The sequence below is a fragment of the Myodes glareolus genome, chromosome 14, assembly GCF_982192425.1.
Source record: "Myodes glareolus chromosome 14, mMyoGla1.1, whole genome shotgun sequence".
In the NCBI taxonomy this organism is placed as follows: domain Eukaryota; kingdom Metazoa; phylum Chordata; class Mammalia; order Rodentia; family Cricetidae; genus Myodes; species Myodes glareolus.
The window spans coordinates 23,627,296-23,641,513 of record NC_142039.1 but is presented as its reverse complement, the minus strand read 5'-3'; the positions used below and the strand labels follow the sequence as shown (position 1 = coordinate 23,641,513).

General features: G+C 38.2%; 1 protein-coding gene across 1 annotated transcript in view; it reads left to right on the top strand.

Annotated features, from left to right (window-relative positions):
- Net1 (neuroepithelial cell transforming 1) overlaps window positions 1-14,218 on the top strand; it is a 34,568-nt gene that overhangs the window by 1,233 nt on the left and 19,117 nt on the right. The window contains exons 2-3 of the mRNA XM_048460667.3: window positions 5,700-5,766; window positions 7,978-8,037. Coding sequence (XP_048316624.3) covers window positions 5,700-5,766; window positions 7,978-8,037 — 127 coding nt within the window. The remainder of the gene's footprint in view (window positions 1-5,699; window positions 5,767-7,977; window positions 8,038-14,218) is intronic.

The following is a 14,218-nucleotide window of genomic DNA, read 5'->3' as shown; positions in this document are numbered from 1 at the left end:
GAGGAAGCTGAGCAGAAACTCACACCGTCCTTCTCCACCGAGCTGTTCTCTACTAAAACTAGCAGGCTGCAGGTGCTCAGACCAAACCTCGGGATAATGATGCTGAGGAGGAGAATTGTCACCTGAGCAGGCACCAAACCTTTCTGCCTAAAAGCTGGTCTTTCTTCCTTGGCCTCCCCAGTGCTAGGAATTATAGTGTATACCTCCACACCCAGATCACTTGATATGATCTTAAACTTTTATATAACTTTCTGTCCAGTTATGCCATATGGTTTTGAGGAATACCTTACTTTCATTACCAACGCATGGGTAAACCCAGTGTGTTAAGTAACTCCGTAAAGAGCTAGATTCTTTCACTTGGTGCAAATTGTTTATTAGTTTGAAGTTTAAGGTAATATTTACCTGAATTGTTACCTTCTGAAATGTCCTCTCATCCTGTGTTTAAGAAGAAGTCAGCATGCAGAGGAAGTCATCCTTGAGACTGAGAGTTAGGAAAATCGGGAAAGACTAGTTAAAAGGGGGGGAAAAGAGGAGAGATTCCGAAAGATGGATGGAGGCAGTTCTGCACTCATTCAGTGATACTGTTGCACTTGCCCAGACAAAGGCACTATTGTAGATAGTGGGGATTCTAGAACACAAATAGCTGGAGCTCTTGCTCTTGGGAAGTTGGGATTCTCTTGGGGAAGGCTGGTCACATGAAGTGAATGAAAGCCTCGTGAGAGGCATAGAGATCACTACTATTTTTTGGAGATCACAGGGAAAGTTTCTTGATAATGCAGTTGGAGAGAAGGGAGGGATGGAGATGTGGGAATTTGGAAGAAACTTCTCTGAGCATAGAGGAGCAGCAAGTGCTCATCTGGGAAGAAGAATTCTGGGTACCTCAGGGAACTTCCAAACAGGTGAGGAGGGTGAAGTAAAGCAAGGGGGGCATGTGGGAAGTGGAGTGACAGAGGGGATCTTGTAGTAGTTAGTGCCTGGTGGATAGTCATTGTAAGACCTTCAGATCCAAGCCAAGGAGCTGGCTCAACAGCTAAAGGCATGTTCTGACAAGACTGACCTGAGTTCGATCTTCAGTACTCACATAGTGGAAAGAGAGAGTCCACCTCCAAGTTGTTCTCTAGCCTGTACACACATACATACAGAAATGTAAAAATATTTTTGAAAGAATTTCAAGTTTAATTTAGCAAATTAGGAAGGAAGTTAGAGGAAATGGTATGAACACACGCTCATGTGTATGGTATATGTTGCTAGTGGCTGTGCATACAGGTGTTCGTACTCAACACTACATTAGAGAGTGTTTATCCATTCATATTTTTAAGAGTGTTAAATTGGTTGAGTGTATTAAATTCTTTTATACATTTTTCAGACTTTTGGGTTTGGTTTTTTTGTTCATTCACTTGTTTTGAAGCCAAACCTCCCCAAATTGGCCTGGGACTCAATATATAGTCAAGGATAACCTTGAACTCCTGAGCCTCCTGCCTCTACCTCAAGAGTGCTGGGGTTACCAATGTGTACTACCGTGATTAGCTGCTTTCAGCCCTTTCAAATAAGAATTGGTCAGGCTTTAACCCCTTCTTACTCTGAATATAGAGCTGAGAATAGTTTGCAGTGGGTTCAAAAAAAAATGTGTGATTTATTCAGAAAATAAATGAATGCCAGATATAAAGAATTAGAGATGGGAAGTAATCTAGTAGGAACAAATAAGGAAGCTAAGTAGTATTTGGTAAGAGCTTCTAGTGATAGACAGTGGCATAGATGCAAATAAAAGGAATACTCCATCCTGCCTAGAGAAGACAGGAAATAACTCTGTTGCAATCCCTGAGTCCAGGAGGATTGTTGGTTTGGGGTGCATAATGAGTGGATGACTATAAGGCTGGAGAGATAGCCCGGTAAGTAGAGTGCTTGTCTAGCATACATAAGGCCCTGGTTTGATCCCCAGCACTTCCTACTACTGGGCATGCTGGCACATTCTTGTAATCATGGCACCCTGAAAGTAGAGGTAGGAAGATCAGAGGTTCAAGGTCATCTTAGAAGAGCCCTTGCCGGGCTGGAGAGATGTCTCAGAGGTTAAGAGCACTGACTGCTCTTCCAGAGGTGCTGAGTTCAATTCCCAGCAACCACATGGTGGCTCACAGCCATCTATAATGAGATCTGGCACGCTCTTCTGGCATGCAAGCATACATGGAAGGAATGTTGTATACATAATAAATAAATAAATCTTTAAAAAGAAGAAGAAGAAGAAACCTTGTCACACAAAGCAGATTAATAAGTAAGCAGGTAGATAGATTAATAACTTCACTTATGTAAAAGACCCTGAAACAAATGGGCATGCTGAATTCTGGGTGTGTGTAACCATTCACTGTAGCTGCAGATCCTAAAGTAAGGCTATGGAAGAGGAAGTAATTAGAAATTATACTGAGGCAAAAGCCTCATTGTGAAGAGGTTCAGTATGTCATGGTAGGTGATAGGAACTACTGGGAGACTTTAAACAAGCCAGTGATGCAAGCATGTGGATATTTTTCATTTAAAAAATAAATAGCATCTGGGGTTCATGGCACTCTAAATCTTATAAAAACTTGTTTCCTTAAAAAGTGCTTATATACAGAATATTTCGTATTTATGGTCCAAAAGCTTAGTGTTTACACAGATTTAAAAACAAAAAGAGCAGCCTTTAGCAACCTGGATGGAAAATGATGAGCATTTTAACCAGTGGCTAGCACTGGTTGGAGAATGAGTGCATGGTGTGTATTACAAGAAATGTCACTCCAACAGGGAAGCACGAATGATCAAAGGGACACAACTTTGGAGAAATCTCTTGTGCAGGAGTAAGCAGATACGCTGAGGGAAGTAAGCAAAGAGAAGGCAAGGGTGAGAAGAAAAGGAGTCAAGGATCTCAAGGGCAAGAAAGGATAAAACACAAGGTACCAGTGGGGCTGAAGAGCACTAGAAAAGATGATTCAGCTGTGAAAGAGTATTTGTTGCTCTGTCAGAGGATCAGATTTTGATTCCCGCTCCCATGTGACAGATGTAACTCCTGTTCCAGGGAATCTGATACCTTCTTCTGACCTCCACAGGCACTGCTTGCATGTGATGCACTTACAGACAGGTGAAACACTCGTATGCTTCATTTCTGCTAAAACTGATGAAGTGTACTATACTTTACCCTGCTCAGGAGCACATCGTAGGAAAGGAAGGATGTCAGAGGCCCAGTGAAGGCACGCTGGAGTTAAGGAAGACACAGCTTAATGAGCCAAACTGGCTCCTTAATGTGTTAGTTTATCTTCTGCCTTAAATGCTTTAATCACTTTGGTATGTAAAATAATATTATGTCCTTTGGATAGATGCTGATGCTCCGCAGCTCTGCATTTCAGTCTTCGTCCCTTTGGAAGTGAGTTGTTCAATGTTTCTTCTAGAAAAACCACATATGCTCTTAATGTTTTATGAAACTGGATTTTGTTCCACAAGACTTAAGATAGTAGAACTGGAGAGATGGCTCAGAGGTTAAGAACGCTGACTGCTCTTCCAGAGGTCCTGAGTTCAAGTCCCAGCAACCACATAGTGGCTCACTGGTGCCCTCTTCTGGCATGCAGGTATATATGGAGACAGAACACTGTGTACATAATAAATAAAATTTAAAAAAAAAAAAAGTTCCAGGAGACCCAACACTCATGGCAAAACACCAATGTATGTAAAATATAAATAAATATTTTTTAAAAAAGACTTAAAATAGTGATTATATTTTGAGTCTAACTCTTACTTAGAAGGGGAAAATAGAAGAGTATGTCTCTTCAAAAATTTTGGAAGTTGGCACTGTCACCCACGTTTTCTAGGTACAGCTTATTATTTCAGTTTATTCTGTCCATGATGTTTAAAATAAGTAGAAATGTGTTATTGAAATGGGAGAGGAGTCACTGCAGTGAGCTGATTGTCAGTAGTGCTCAGAAGAATCTTCCCATCAGACTGAATGTAATTTCCAGTTAGCTTTTTAAAGATTCTCAAGAGCTAGTTTTTGTTTCCAACTGTCAGACATCAAATTCTAAAATTAGTATAGTTGTATGTAATTAATTTATAGCTTTGGTCTTATAATTCTCCATCATACTTTTCCTAGTTGGCTTTCTGTTGCTGTGATAAACAGCATGACCAAAAGCACCTTAGGGAGGAAAAGGTTTTTTCATCTGACAGCTTCATCCAGGATCAAACGTAGAGTGACAACTTTGGTGACTGGTGCCTTTTACAGGCTAAACTATCTTAACAGCCAACTGTACTGTTCTCTGGTGAGGCTTTTCTGCTAGCCATGTTTCCTTTATTGTCCTTTCTGAAATGCAGACTTCTGCTTTCTATTTAACATAGAAAAGTATAGGAATCCTTGTACTTGACTTCAGCTTGAAGCTTTGGCCATCTGTAATGTTATGGAAATGTATGGTAAAAAAAGAATGTGCATGAGAGGCATGGTAAGAGTCATATTTAAAAATAGATCATGACCTGGCCAAGAAGCTAAATAATAACTTGTATAACAATTGGTCTAAAATAGCTAGAAATTTATTAGTAACCGTCTACATTCAATTTTTGTCCTGTTATGTCTTAAATTGTTTTTTAAGATTTTTTTAAAATAAAATTTGTATTTTGCTTGCATGTGTGTATGCGCACTATGTGTCTAGTGTCCATGAAGGCCAAGAGGACATCAGATCCTAGGAATTCTAGTTCCAGGTGGTTGTGAACCATGTGGGTGTTGGGATCCCAAGTCCTCTACTAGAGTAGCAAGTGCTCTTAACCAGTGTGCCATCTCTTCAGCCTTACATTTATAACCAAAAAAGGCCAAATACATACCTTCTCTCCGGTCACAATAGATTAGCACTTCAACCAACAGCTTCCCCATGTCAGCTCCATCCATTTTATACCTGAGCTCTCCCCTCCCCCCCCCCCCTTTTTGTTCCGATATAAAGGTCACACTCCTCTTACTTTTTTGAGCCTCTGCCAAAGGGCAAGTGATGACAACTTAACTCCCTTGCTTCTGTTCTCCTTATTTGGCTGCCGTTTATCCACATGAGAGGAAAACCATCTTTGTTCCACATTCTATATCCTCAAGTGATAAACCTGTGCTGTGTGTTGTGATTTTTTTTAAACATATTTGTAAATACAGATATTTCTATCTTGTGTATATACAGGCCTGTATTTTAGAAAAGTAAAGGTAGATTCTGTAACGGGACTCTCTTGCTTTAATTCTAATTGTTAAAAATCAAAAAATTTGCATTCATGTAAATAATATTTTGGCTTTAATATGTTAGTTTTTCATTTATTTTTAAATATGGACATAAGTTTTGAATTGTACCAAATGTAGTTATAAATTCACTTGCTGTTTTTTATTATTAATAAAATTTAAAACTGTTGTTGTATATTAATAGATTTTATATTGTTGAGTTGTGTATATATTCCCAAGATGAACTCTGTTTGCTTTGGAGAATTATTTTTTAATAGTTGTCCCTCCATTAATTTTATATAGTCTTTTTTCAGTGTAGAGATTCTGGGGACAGCATATGCCTTGTTATGTGTGTATGCTGGCCAGAAGGACGGTGTGCTCTCCTGCTGACCCTGGATCACTGTTTTAACTAGTTTGGAGACTGCAAACATGATGGCTTTTTATCTGCTGGTCACCTTACTACATTGAACTTACTCTGTTTATCTGACTCTTCTGTCAATAGATGCTCCCTTCGGAGAGGCAGCTCCTTCACGTTTTTAACACCTGGCCCTCACTGGGACTTCACTTTGGTGAGTAGATAACTGGATTTTCAAAACATTGGGATCTATCCCTGGGCTGTCTTTCATTTTCCTGCACAGCTCAGTTGTGCTCTGAGTATACCATGAAGCAGAACTTCTAAAGCCCTATTTGACAACCTTATTTAGTCCTTTATTGCCAAAAGCTTGCACAGAACATTTCATACCCAAACCACAACACCCAAACGTTTGAGGATTTTCTCTATCCACTGGTATGATAACCAGTGAATAGGACTCTTGGCAAACAGTGTTAGGGTAGGAAGAGGCAGCTGATTGTATGACACATGCTGCATGTTAACAAAAGTAGCTTCTAGATAGATCTAAATAAATAAAACCTGAAGGTATTTGAAAAGAGCAACAGTACACCATATCAAATCCTGTTAGCTTTCTCTGTTCCTGTGGGCACACCTGAAATGTGCCAACTCAAATGGTCATGTGCTTTTTCTCTCATATTCTTCCTTTACTTCCCCATGGAGGCTTGTGCATCTCAGTGTCTCCTGACCCATGTCAGCAACTCCACACATATTGCTCTAGTTTTCATTACAATTGTTTGCCTTTTAATATACAGGTTCCCCAAACAGGTAAAAATACTTAGGACTTGGGGTTAGCTGGCTTTGCAAAGCCATGATCACATCATTCATACCTTCCTCTTTTTTTTTTTTTTAACATGATCTTCAAGTAAATAAAGACTTAAAATCTATCACTTTGGTTCTGAAGTTTTTCCCAGTTCTGATTTATAATGTTCCTTCATTTCTTATATCATTTTCCAGTGCCTGTTAAACTCAGTTGAGAATGGTGATTTTTTTTTAAAAAAAAAAAAATCTGACGTGCCTTCACTGCCTAATAGTGTGGTATTTTGCTCCTTCCCTCCCTCCCACACCCTGGAGTAATTTTAGTTTGGGGAGGTTGGTTTTAATTAGATTTGTTCATTTTGTTTATGTGTGTTTTGCTTACATATGTACCACATTCCTGCTTGGTGCCCATGGAGGTCAGAAGAGGGTATTAGATCCCCAGGAACTGGAGTTATGGATGGTTATAAAGCATCGTATGGGTGCTGGGAATAAAATCTGGGTCCCCTACAAGACCATCAAGTGCTCTTATCAGCTGAACCATCTCTCTACTTCCCACAGAATGATTTTTATAGGATTTGAATTTGAGATTGTTTTTTTTCCACTTAAATTAATTTCTCTTGTTTCTTTCCCTTTTGAAAAGGGCTTAGATGACTTTTCTAACATCACAGACTTCCTCTCATTTCCATGGGGGCTGCTTTTTCTGCTCTCTGGCTCTGTTATTCCCCCTGCATCTATTCAGAAGTTTTCTTTTCTCTTTTAACTATTTTGTTCAATTCTAATTGAACTCCAAGCCTTCTCTTCTCATGGGGCCAGGAACTGAAGAGAACCTTAGATAGTTAGTTTTAGGTGTTTGCAAGAGCTAGTCTGGGTCCCAAGGAATTTATTAAATTATTTTGAGATGTGGAATGATGAAATGCAACTTAATGATGTTTTTGCATAATTGATTAAGAACTATAAATGATAGACATGTACACAGTTATGCTACCCCTGGCACCTGGCAGAGCTAAATGATTACCCGGGCCATTCCAGGACATAGATGTTCCTCTTCCATTTGATAAATCCTGCTTCAGGCAATAAATTCAAGTTTGGGCTATGAGAAGAAGACACCCCACACACAAACACTTCCCTCACCCCTCGATAAACAATAAGTTCCTTTCATAAAACTTGCTGTGTTTCTATATAAAATATTTTCCTTTTCTGAGCAGATGTCTCATAACTTACATGAGTTCTAGTCTGAAATACACGTAAGGTTTTAGTGTTGTGGAATGACTTCAACAAGAGAGCAATTAGTCTTGTAATTGGTATTGTTTAGGCAGTGCATATTCCAGAGATAATTTGTAAGTTTCCCTAGTCAATATACTTTTTCCTTTTTAAAATATTTATTGTGTGTGTGTGTGTGTGTGTGTGTGTGTGTGTGTGTGTCCCTGTCCAGTGTGGAGCTGGAGTTACAGGTGGTTGTGAGCTGCTGACATAGGTGCTGGGACCAGAAGTTCTGTCCAATGAAAGAGCAACCAGCATTCTTAACTGCTGCAGCTCCTTGGAATGATTTTTTTTTCTAGTTGTATGGAATCTTTGTTTAATTACAGTAACATTTAGTTCTATGTATAAATCAAATCTTTTTTTTTCCTTATAGAAAAGAAAGCGAAGAGAGAAAGATGATGATGTTGTAAGCCTTAGCAGCCTTGATCTGAAGGTAAGCCATGCTGCCATGTAAAGAAAAACATTTTAATGTGTACCAATAGCACTTCATTCCTATGCTGTGGGAATGATGAGGGTTGAGTTTGGGAGGGGAAAAGGCATTCACTGCATCTTTTTAAATACAAAACAGAACAGTATTGTCTACAGGTACCCTCTGGTGGTTTGAATGAGAATGCCTCCCATAGACTCAAATATTTCATTCTTAGTCCCCAGTTAATGAACAGTTTGAAAAGCTTAAATTAAGATGTGACCTTGTTAGAGGAGGTGTGTCATTGAGAGTAAGCTTTGAAGTTTCAAAAGCCCTTACTAGCCCCTCCCTTCTTTCTCTCTCTCCCTCCCACTCTCTCTCTCTCTCCTATCCCTCCCTCCCTCCCTTTCTCTCTCTGCTGCCTGCTAATCAGGATGTAAAGCTCTCAGCAACTTCTCAGCACCGTGCCTGCTTGCATACCACCATGTTGTTTGCCATGATGAGGAACTAACACTCTAAAACTATAAGCAAGCACCAATTAAATGTTTCTTATACAAGAATTGCCTTGGTCGTTGTGTCTTTTCATAGCAATCCTAAGACACCCTCTTTGTGCTTCTTCTTCTTGGTTAAGTATGAGAGGAATAGCGTTCTCAAAACAGTGGTAAGGTATAAGTAGTAAAGAGCTAGGCATGATCTGTGCAAACAAAGAAGGTAGTAGCGGAGATAGTCATAAGAACAAGGGAGCACTACTTCTGGGCTCCAGCCCATTGCAATGAGCAAGACTCATCAGAGTGGAAACTGTGGTAAACTTCCCAAGTGTTAAATATTGGGTAGGTGCAAATGGAGACTGCGTGTTCATTTCCCTGCCACCCAGACCTGAATAATCACACAAAAACTGTATTAATTACAACACTGTTTAGCCAAGGGTTCAGGCATATTTCTAGCCAGCTCTTACATCTTAAATTAGCCCGTTTCTATTCATTTATGCATTGCCACAAGGCCCTGGCTTACCAGTAAGGTTCCAGAGTCTTTCTCCTTTGGCAACTACATGGTATCTGCCTGACTCCACCTTCTTTCTCGCTGCATTCTTTTTAGTTTTCCTGCCTACCTATATTCTGCCATAAGCCAAAGGAGCTTCTTTATTAACCAATGCTAATAAAACATATTCATAGCAAACAGAAGACAATCCCACATCTCTACTTCTCTGTCTAAATAAAAAGGAAGACTTTAAATTTAACATAGTAAAATTACATATAACAAAACAGGTATCAAGCAAGAATTACAGTTACAATATTTAGTCTTTTGTATCTGGCATAATTAAAGAAAATATTCTATCTATTTTTGTGAGTCAAAATTTTCATATTAAATGTATCTTTTATCATAACTAAGGAAAACTATATGTCTTCAACTCCATCAGAGACCCCAGAAGGATATACTATTACCTAAGTAAACAGGAAGTACATTATAAGCAACTTCCAAAGATCTAGAAATGACAGAGACATCTCTTTGTCTGGGCAGTCACCCAACTTTCTTTTGTAACATTGAGTCATCCATCTTCAGCCTATATGCCCATAGTATCTGGCAGACTTTTCCATGAAGCAAGAAATTTGAAAGACTATTTTGCCTATATTGGCAGTTTATCAGTCACTTTCTTCTGTGTCCTGCAGAATGTCTGGAAGACTCTTTCATGAATCAGGAGCCCTGAAGGACTGTCTTGCCTTCTTTTGGCAAGTTCAGTAGTTATTTTTTGTGGGTCCTGGGTGTCCAGCTTATACAACACACCATCAAACAGTCCAGGCAAGAGCAGTGTCTTGCCCAAATGGCTAGTAAACTCCATAAGGAGCCTCTTCAATGCCCATTATCCTCTTGAAGCAGATTAGTACTGCCAGAAGCAGACATGTCTCACTGTCAAGAAAAGTCTAAGTTCTTAAAATATTTTAAATGCCATATTCTGTAGGTCTTTGAAGTGTTGAAGATCATCTAACTGAAATATATCTCTGTATATCTAGAAAACATAATTACAAAGTTTGACTATTGTAAATGACTGTCTATTAATCCATAATCTTTAATTATACATTGCATTTTTAAATGAGCTGTAAAACCTTAATACCTTAAACAAGAGTAGAAATATACATATAACAAATGGGCCTTGAATTTGCATCAATAAACCAAGATTCATACCAATGTAAAGTATTCATCTTTATATGATATCTCCCCATTTTTTTAAAAAAAAAGATTGACTGTGACCATTAACAATTTATACCCAACCCCTTTTAAATGAAAATAAACATTTATGAATAATCATTTTGGGAATTTGGGTATAGCTTTCTCCAAACTGCTTCCTGCTGTTTTGGGTGAAGTACTTTTCATCTTTTGTTTGGTTGGTTGGTTAGTTGGTTGGTTTTTTTTTGTTTTGTTTTGTTTTGTTTTGTTTTTGATACAGGGTTTCTCTGTAGCTTCCAAAGCCTGTTATGAAACTAGCTCTTGTAGACCAGACTGGCCTTGAATTCACAGAAATCTGGCTGCCTCTGCAGGTATATGCACCACCTGCTAGTTTTATGTGGCGTTTTCATATTACTTTTACTGTCTCTTTAAAGACTTCGTTTTATTTTTTAAAACTATTTCTTTTTGCAACTGTCTATGCTCTTTTTCTTCTCTCTCCCAAGCCTAAGTACACTTTTTAAACACACTGTGCCTTGTTTAGAGGTCTTTTGTCTGAATCTGCCCTATTGTGTATCTGAAATCCTTTTCTGATAAGGAGCACTTTTAAAATAGTAAGCAGTGTGGTCATGGTGGTGCTGGAGGCTGGGTCTGCCTCTTTCAGTCTTTTAACATGGCAGAGGTACATTCACCACCATCTCTGGAACTGCTGGGTGGGAGCCGTGCTTACCACCTCAACTCTGGGAAGCAGCATGCAACACATAAGCCTTTTTTTTCTGAGTAAAAGCTAAATCTGCCATGCAGCACACTGCATGGCCTGGAAATGTCTCTGTGTATGACAGCAGGAATACGCCATGCTTTTCCTGCCTGTGCACGCCCAGCAGACCTGATCCACCACTTGCCTAGGTGGAGAGTGCTCAGCCATGGTGTGCTCTCAGCTACATTTCTTCTAATCCCAGGTGGACGTACAAGCACCCAGACTGAAGTAGGTCGCAGGTCATACTGGGTAGCCCCAAACATTTGGGCACCATTATGTAATCAGAGACTGCACTTTCATTTTAGAGCCCAATACTCTTAATCTCAGGGTCATGGGTTCATTTCCCACATTGGGTGCCATTATGTAAATGAGAGTACACGTTCATTTCTCAGCCACCCAGACCCAAATAATCACACAGAAACTATATTTATTACAACACCATTTAGCCTGTGGTTCAGGCATATTTCTAGCTAGCTCTTACATATTAAATTACCTCATTTCTATTATTTTATGTATCACCATAAGGCTCTAGCTTACTGGTAAAGTGAAGGAGTCTTTCTCCTTCAGCAGCTAAATGCATCTGCTTGATTATACCTTGAATTTCTCCCTGCATTCTTTTTAGTTTTCATGCCTACTTATATTATACCCTGCCATAGGCCAAAAGAGCTTCTTTATTAACCATTGCTAGTAAAACATGTTCATACCATACAGATGAGCATCCCACATTGGGCAGGATTTTTTTTTCTTTTCTTTAAAACAAAAACTAAGCAAACCTACAAGTCAGAGGTGCCCCAAATATGCATCCTGTAGTGAACTGAAACTCCGTTATATATAAAATACTTAGGTACTCTTTTAATGTAAAAGTATTCTTAGATCCAAAGCCTAGTGTCCTTGGAATAAACCAGTTTTTGTCAGTAAATGCTGGGGTGTGGGTAGAGAGTGGGGATGGGTGATATGGACCTGCTTTTGGGGAGTGGGAATTACTTTTCTTTTTGTCTGTCCAAATGATTTTTTTTAGTAGCCAGAATAGATAGATAACCACTGAGTTGGAATATGACATTTTCAAAATTATCTTTCTAGAAAAACACATTAAAAATGGTATTCTGCCAGCAGCTGTCCACTTTTTGATTTTACTAAATGTAATCAGTGTGTATTATTTGATGCCTGTCCTGTTGCTGGGATCTGTTTTATTTTATTTACCTCTATGTTCAGTAATGTAGCCATATTGCCTGATGTGTAGTCAGTGATCGGCAGACATAACAGATGAATGTATGAAGTAATAAATGTCAGATGAACTAAAACTGTGGTCTCAAGATAGTATGATCATTAGGTTATGCTTTTGATTTTGGACATCTTTTATTACTAATTTGATATTGATGGTAGTTGAATTTTCATGTTGGAAATTGTTTATTTTATTCTATAACTGATTGTTTATTATGCTTCTTCAAATAAAATACCACATAACCATATACATACATATATACATACATATATCTACATATATATATATATATATATATAAAATGTTGCTAAAGAGCCTCTTCTATATTATAGGTAAAGGGGTAAATGCTTTGCTTTGGGTTTTTTGTTTTGTTTTGTTTTTAGATTAATTTATTTACTATGTATACCATATTCTGCCTGCATGTCTGCCTGTAGGCCAGAAGAGGGCACCATATCTCCTTCCAGGTGGTTGTGAGCCTGATTGCTGAGAATTGAAGTCAGGACCTCTGGAAGAGCTGATAGTGATCTCAACCTCTGAGCCATTTTCCTAGCCCCATGCTTTGTTTTGTTTTAAAGGCATTTCTCACATCTATATTGCTACCAACTATAAACTCGCCTTTTTCTTTTGACATTAAGTCAAAAGTGGCCATCGACTTCATTACTAAGGAAGGTTCTAGGGTGAACAATGCTGAGCTGTATTTTTATGTAAGTGTTCTTTAAGTAGAAGAGGTGATTTAAAAACATCTTTATCCATGTGAATGTTTAGTTCTTTTTATGTTGTTCATATGTAGGGAGCCTGGCTCTGGCTCTTTTAAAAGTTTAAAGGTGTGTCGGAAATTACATTCTAAGTATTAGTATACTCTGCCATTTGGGAATTAAGAATAATGATTTCTTTCTCCTTTATTCATAATAAAATAATAAATAAATGAGAATTATTTTAAAAACAGGATTATTTTGAATGAAAATAATGTTTTGGCAGCTTTCAACTTAACATTCCAAACACTTCTTTTGATAAATGACCTCTTGGAACCATGGTAAGTAATTTGATAATATTCCTAGGCACACATATGAATAGTTTGAAGGTAGCTGTCATACAAAAGCTAGGAATTTAGCCACTTTCAATTGATAAATGCCTTGTGCCATCTGCCTTTTGATATAACTGGTATATCTCTATCGTCTTGTACAATACAGAATATTACTGCTTTGTGACAAGGTTCAGAAAGTAAAGCCAATTGCTGGTACCAGTGAAGAAAGTAAAGAAAACCTGGAGGTAGATGCAAGAAAGTGATGATTCTTAGCCAACAATAAATTAAATAAAAGACTGATAAAGTTCTGAGAAACTGTTACTGTGCCATCATTACTACCAGTTATATAAAAGTAAATGCATTGTTAAAGCAGCACTGTGAGAAGCTACACTAGCATGTCGATCAGCTAGACAAATGACAGGTGTTAGACATGCCAACACAAACAGCAGTGAGAAGAGCTGCATATGCCTATGGCCAGTAAGAAGATTGAGCCTGAACAAGACAGTTGCACTGATAAATTATGCCCAGTGTTTCAAGATTATCACAAGTCCTTACTCAAACTCTCCAACTTTCCAGAAAGAGAGATTGAAAGAGAAAGGAAGGAAATATTCCCTAATTCATTCTAAAGCCAGAATCACCCTGATACCAAAGCTGAAGATGATACAAAAAAAATGATAAACCAGTATCTTATAAATATGATCTGTAGCAGTTCACAACAAGATACTTACAAAGTAGGTTCAGTCACATATTAAAAGGATTTTGTACAATAATAACTATGAGGGACTCACTGCTAGAGCACAAAGTAGGTTCAATAAATAAGACCCGTCCGTGAACACATCAAGTTAACAGAATGAAAGGGAGAGGGTACATAATCCAGAGCCTTCCAATTGCTACACCGTAATGAGTGGAAAGGATAAATAAATGATATATGCACACAATAGAACATTCAGGCATAAAAATGAAAGTACTTAGGATACATGCTAAACCACAGACAAACCTTGAAGATAATATCCTAAGGGAATAAGCTAATGTTCCTGTTTGGAAT